We start from the raw sequence: 6,150 nt of genomic DNA, 5'->3' as shown, positions 1-6,150 counted from the left end.
CAGGGAGGAGGAGCTGCGCCGCTGCCAGGCCACGAAACCTTCTGCGAGCCGCGACTTCTCGTCGGGAACGGGTCGAGTGAACGGGTGAGAAAGGAGAAAGGGACTAAGAGGTATCATTGTCTTTTCATGTAGGTGTCGTTTCTTTTTCTTTTCTTTTACCATTTAATCCAAGCATTTTAGACGGTGTTACAAAGCAAGGGTAGACGGGAGCTTCGTTTAAAAAAAGCGAGGGTAAAATTACAAAGTTAAAAAAAGAGGGGCAAAATCACAATTGGAATACTGAACAAAGGCAAGAACGCAATTTTCCCAAAATAATAATGCAGGGAAATTGTTTCTGTGAGCACTATTCTTTATCATACATGACCTCCTTCATGTACCCTTTTTCCCCTAATCATTTAGTATCTGTGTCAAATATTCTTGGTCATCAGGAGACCAGCATCAACTACAATTCAAAGAAATTATAAAAAAAGCTAAAATTCAAAGGCTAAGAAAAGAATTAGCACAGGACCAAAAAGGATGGCACCAAAAGGTCACTGGAATTATATTTTAGCCTAAGAATAAAGCAAACCGGCTGCAAGGTATTCAAGAATAAAGTGATGTGGATATGCAAAGGATCAGATAGATGAGGAGAAACAAAAACCGAAAGCAAGAATAACGCAAAATGATTGCAAGCCAAATTCGTGTTGGATTATAAAAAGGAGCGCTCGGATCATCCATGCATCTTTTTTATATCCTTGAGAGAGATAGATTGCAGGACGATCGATCCATCCAGCCTTCTAACATCAAGACCCACCGAACATTCTAGCCGATCCAGAGGACATTCAGCTGATAGAAAGATAAAGGAGGGTACTAATGTACCTTAAAGATCATTCCTTGTGCACTTTGCATGTCGATCGAGCAACTTTATATATTCATCGGAATCACAAGCGATTAGGACCCCCTTTTTTTCTTCTATTCTCCCTCAAAGAGAATCTAATTCTAACAATGATAGGTTCAACATTATTTCCAATTTGGCATCTTACATGCATGAGCATTTGGATGCACTTGCAAAGCTAGAAGAAAGTGGCAGTAGTTTTCATCTTAGAAATTCACATAATCCCAGCTCTATCTTTGTTATAGATTTGGTAATTACGAAATAAAGGCAAACAAAAATACACATCTTCCATATATTCCTTTGGTTGTGATTATAGTTGTCCATGCAGCCCGAAGCACGACGGCACGGCACGAAGCCCGCTTTTTTAGCCCGACACGAGCACGGCACGGCCCGGTGACATGCGGGCCCGGGCTAGCCCGGCCCGAGACAGCAGGCTGTGCCTGGGCCGCTGCTCAGGCCCGTGGGCTGGCACGGCATGGCCTGACTTGAGTCAGCCGGCCCGGCAGCGGCCCGGCCACCCCCCCTCCCCCTCCTCACTCCTCCCCTCCCCGTGGCCCAGTTGGCCTCCCCCCTCCTCATATATAAGCCGCACCCGCACGCCGCACGCGGCAGCTCTCCCCCGCGCAGCGCCGCAGCCCCATCCGGCCATCCCACCCCCGAACCCTAACTCCCTCCACTCCTCCCCGAGCCTCCCAGGCACCCAGCGCTCTCATCCAGCGACGGCGGCGCGGGAGCCACGCCGGCTACTCCGGTGACCCTACTGCGTCGTCCGTGGCCCAGCTGCTTGCGCTTCCTCCCCTTCCGCCTTCCCCCTCTCTCTGGCTGCTCGTGCCAGAGTAGCCGCGCAACCTCGTGTTCACGCGTCGCTGCCGACGCCTCGAGCTCCTGCTTCCCCGCGGCTCGCCAAATCCCCTCCATCCCCTTCTCTTCTCGTGGGATCCAACGTCGAGCGCCGTCATCGCCTCCCACAGTCCCGCCTCGGCCGCCGCGGGAACGAGCGCGCTGGCCCCAAGCTCCGCCCTGACACCAGATCCGGCCACGAGCTCCGCCCCGACGCCAGATCCGGCCACGAGCTCCGCCCCGACGCCACGATCTCCGGCTGCTCGCTCACGCTTCCTCCCCTTCCCCCTCTCTCTGGTTGCTCGCAATTCGTCGTGGGCCCCGGGCTGGCCTGGCACGCTGAATGGGCTATGCTTCTCGGGCCGGCCCGGCACGAAAAACAGCCCACAGGCCTGTGCTTGGGCTGATGGCAAGGCACGAGGCCCGCAGCGGCACGACACGGGAGGCACGGCGTGCCGTGCCGGCTCGACATCCTCCGGGCCGGCCCGATGGCCAAGTATAGTTGTGATTATAGATAGCTAAACGGGTCGCCCGGCCCGGCACGGCTCATGTCCGCTAAGGCAGACCCGTTAGGCATTGGACCGACACGACATAGCTGGTTTAGCAGGTTGTGCGCTTCCCTCCTCAGGCACATGCATGACCCTTTAAGACTCGGGCCGGCGATCACGACATGCTCTGCTTGCGTGCCACAACATTGAAAGGCCACGCGTTGCCGCCGCTCGATCATGCAGCCAACGATGCACCTTATACCACTCGATCGCGTTGCGGAAGATGCTCATCCGCCCGAGCCTCTGCAATCGCAGGTAGGCCCACACTTTGCATTTGCCACTTTCAAGTAGTGGAGGACGGTAGCGGCAGTGGAATTCACGAAGGGAGGACAAGGCGGAGGTCGAGATGGAAGGGAGGAATGTCGCGGGGAGGGGAGTTGTGGGTGGAAAGGACAATGGGCGTGAGGTGTGGGGGCAGCTGTAGTTTTTTTTTTTTTTTTGAGAAATGGGTGGTTGCAAGTGGGCATTGACAAGGGTTCAAGAATTGCAATGGATTTTATCTCAATAGAGTAGGCCAGGATTGCATGCCATACCGAGAGAGCGACCTAGGCATAACCCTCCCATTGTGCTTGGGCCGTGTCGTGCCTGGGCGGAGCCAAAATGGCAGGCCATTGGCTGTCCCCAAGGGCCTTGAGCCATATGGCCATCTATAGTTATGAGTTGTGGCTTACCATGTTTCTTGTTTTCATTCATGTCACCTTGTGTTTATTGTCGCACTAGATAACTTTGTGCAAGACTCAATTTCATGATGCAACAACCATCATCCTAGATTTGGCTACTTGCGTAAAACCAAAATGAACTACAATTCCGTACCCTTTTGGAGTGAATATAATGGATTGGCACAAGAATTTCTAACAACTTGTTTCGAAAGTCAAGTGGAATTATAGCCTTTAAAATGAGCTAGCTCTCAGCCTCTCACTGACCCAGCAGCTGCAAAATTAAATGTCACTAGTAAATACAGCACCATATATATACCCCACTGAACGGCACAGATCTGTACTGTAATCCCCACCTCCCACTACCGGAAAAACGTCCTTTGCCGAGATCCGAGATTTTTGCCGAGAGCAAAAACGCGGGCTCTCGGCAAAGAAAATGTTTGCCGAGCGCGGCTCTCGGCAAACACCGGCCGTCGGCAAGTGACAGGATTGCCGTGGGCCTGCATCTCGGCAAGCAACAGCTCTCGGCGAAGTGGGCCGTTTTGCCGAGAGCCGCGCTCGGCAAAAAATGCCCGTCGGCAAAACGGTCATTTGCCGTAGGCCGCGCTCTCGGCAAAATCAGGCTCTCGGCAAAACATTGCCGCGGGCCCATAGCCGTGACCTGCCCTGACGGCGTCACCGCTTTGCCGAGAGCCCCTCCGTTACTGCTCTCGGCAAAACTCTTTGCCGAGCGCCGCTCTCGGCAAATATTTGCCGAGAGCCCCTCCCAGGCTCTCGGCAAATGTGGTTTCTATATTTCATGTGCATGTGTTTCTCTTCTCCTAACTCTCTCCAATTAAATTATTTTTTCTTTCATATGCTCCAAACTTTTTTCTCTATAGACATACTACAGGTTGTACTCAATATTAAAATTTTGTGTATTTTTGTAATTATTTGCTATATATAATTAATTAATTGCATTTCAAGGAGTTTTTTTAATCGATTAAAATTTGAACAGCGATTGATTTAAACACGGGGAAAAATTAAGTACAAAATGATATTCATGCTATTTATGCATTATTGAGGGCAAATAACATCTTGTTGACGTTTTTTTTTCACCTTTTATTTTACGAATCGAAGACCATGAACATATGTCACCCAACGATTTAAAAATTCTTAAAAAAGGAAACGAAGTCAGAAAATTGTGATATTTGCAATGAAGTCATGGTATCACACTTGGAGGCTGTGGTAAAAAATTGAAAATGTTTCGCACAAGTGGTTGCGTATGATTCTTACAATCTGAGACATCTCCGAATAAGTTTCATAAAGTTGAGAAGGATCAATTATGATTTTCAAACAATGTCACGGTCGAATTAGTTTTAGAGTTCCAAACTTTTTGTATAGCCATTAGAGAGCATAAGTTGTAACACGGCAAAATTTCGTATTTTTCCGGAGCCGTTTGCTGTTTATTAATTTTTTTTGGATATTATTTGCCGAGAGTTTTAGGGGATTGCTCTCGGCAAAGGCTCTTTGTCGAGAGCAACTAGGCTCGCTCTCGGCGCAGATTTCTTTTTTTTTACCTGGCCTGGATCAATGGTTTGCAGAGAGCTGGCTCTTGGTGAAGACGTTTGCCGAGAGCTGCTCTCGGGAAAGATTTAATTTTTTTTAGAAATATCATTTTTTGTTCAGTTTGCCGAGAGCTACTCTCGGCAAATAATAATTTTTATTTTTTTTAATATTTTTTGTGCAGTTAGCTAGTTAAAAAATTCGAACGAAATTTGAAAAAAAAATAACTTTACCGAGAGCCGTATCTGGGGGCTCTCGGCAAAGGGGGAAGGTTTGCCGAGAGCCTCCCAGATCTGGCTCTCGGCAAAGTGGATTCACCACTTAACCGTTTCGGCGCAGCCCCGCAAGCCCCGCAAGGTGAACCGTTTCGGCCGCAGCCCCGCCGCCGCCGCAGCCCGCCACGCCCGGCCACGCGCGCTGCCGCCGTCGCTCCGCCCGAGCCTCGCCGCCGCCGCAGCCCGGCCAGCCCGCCCCATCCCGCCACGTCCGCCCGCGCGCGCCGGCGGCGGCCGCCGGCCCGCCCCAGCCCCGCCACGCACGACCGCCGGCGTCTCACCCCCGCACACCAACGACGCAGTCATTCGTCCCGCCCCCGCAAGCAGAGGAGCGAGGAGGAGTGGCGCGCCGTCCTCTCCCCCAAGCAGTTCTGCATCCTCCGCCAGAAGGGCACCGAGTCATTACTCTTCCTCACTCCTCCTTTTTCCCTAAGCGACTGCTGCTATGACGATTGATTTGTGGCTGAGCGCTGTTGTTCATCTGATCTACTCCCCGTGCCCATGGATCGATTCGATCCGATCGGATCCTGTTTGAGGTTCTTCGTATGTCAGGACCCATGGCCACCGGTTTGTTGAGATTACTGATTACTGATTTTTGAACCCGTCCTAGAGTTGCCGACGGAGGGATTCTACCTCCTCGTTCAGATTCTTGTTCGTCTAGTTCATCGAGGGTTGCGCCAAGTACTCTTGGACAAATCTAGAAGACTAGAACGATACTCTTTGGGACAGAGGGAGCATAAAAATAGAAAAGATAGGGCAAATCAAACAAAACAGTTGTATTCCTTTGGTAGGCTTGACCTTGGTATGAGTTAGACCATTTTGATATTGCCCGCAGACAAGAACGTCTGCATCTTCTAACATATTCATTTTGTTATTTTCAGTTGTTGTTCCTAAATTGTGTCTTTCCTCCCTTGCTAGTTGCTGCAAACAACCATATTTCAGGAATCAGATAAGGTTACCAAACAAAAAATAATTTTGCAGGCACACTCACTTCTTTCTGGTCCAAACATTCTTGGTTCTGTAATCCTTTGGTAGATTTGACATCCTCCGTACCAGTTGAGTTAATTTGATATTCACCACAAACACTCGTACCTGTATCTTCTGACATATTCCTTTTGTCATTTCCAGTTACAGCTTGTAGATCTTGTCTTTCATCCATTGCTACTTGCTGCAAACAACCAAATATCATGATTTAGATAAGCTGTGGTCTCAACAAAATTATAGCAATTAGAGAAGGTGATCAAGGCATATATTCTGCAGCCATGCTCACCATGTCCACGTCCAAAATTTCCTGGTTTTTAATTTCCCATGCAGCATGAGTTTCATCAACACAACCTTTTCAAATATTTCAACATCAAAATCTAGGAGGCTAGTTTAGTCTCGGGACCAACCTTCTTTTGAGCAACAACTTA

At 49.5% G+C, this 6,150-nt stretch overlaps 1 protein-coding gene across 1 annotated transcript; it reads right to left on the bottom strand.

Annotated features, from left to right (window-relative positions):
- Nucleotides 1-1,617: 1,617 nt before the first annotated feature.
- Nucleotides 1,618-5,044, bottom strand: LOC136503305 (uncharacterized). The gene is made up of 2 exons (XM_066498431.1): nt 4,790-5,044; nt 1,618-2,232 (listed from the first exon to the last, which is right to left on the bottom strand). The coding sequence occupies exons 1-2, from the start codon at nt 5,042-5,044 to the stop codon at nt 1,618-1,620; spliced, it is 870 nt and encodes a 289-aa protein (XP_066354528.1).
- Between the last annotated feature and the right edge of the window lie 1,106 nt (nt 5,045-6,150).

This window comes from Miscanthus floridulus, chromosome 14 (assembly GCF_019320115.1).
Source record: "Miscanthus floridulus cultivar M001 chromosome 14, ASM1932011v1, whole genome shotgun sequence".
NCBI classification, from domain to species: Eukaryota; Viridiplantae; Streptophyta; class Magnoliopsida; order Poales; family Poaceae; genus Miscanthus; species Miscanthus floridulus.
Note: the sequence above shows the minus strand (reverse complement) of the source record. Positions and strands in the feature narration are given on the sequence as shown.

Excerpts from the sequence above, each read along its gene's own strand:
- LOC136503305 (XM_066498431.1), bottom strand. The coding sequence starts at position 5,044 with ATGACTGCGTCGTTGGTGTGCGGGGGTGAGACGCCGGCGGTCGTGCGT. Across the intron at positions 2,233-4,789 it reads TGCGGGGCTGCGCCGAAACG|CTATCTATAATCACAACTAT; the intron begins GTTAAGTGGTGA and ends CGACCCGTTTAG.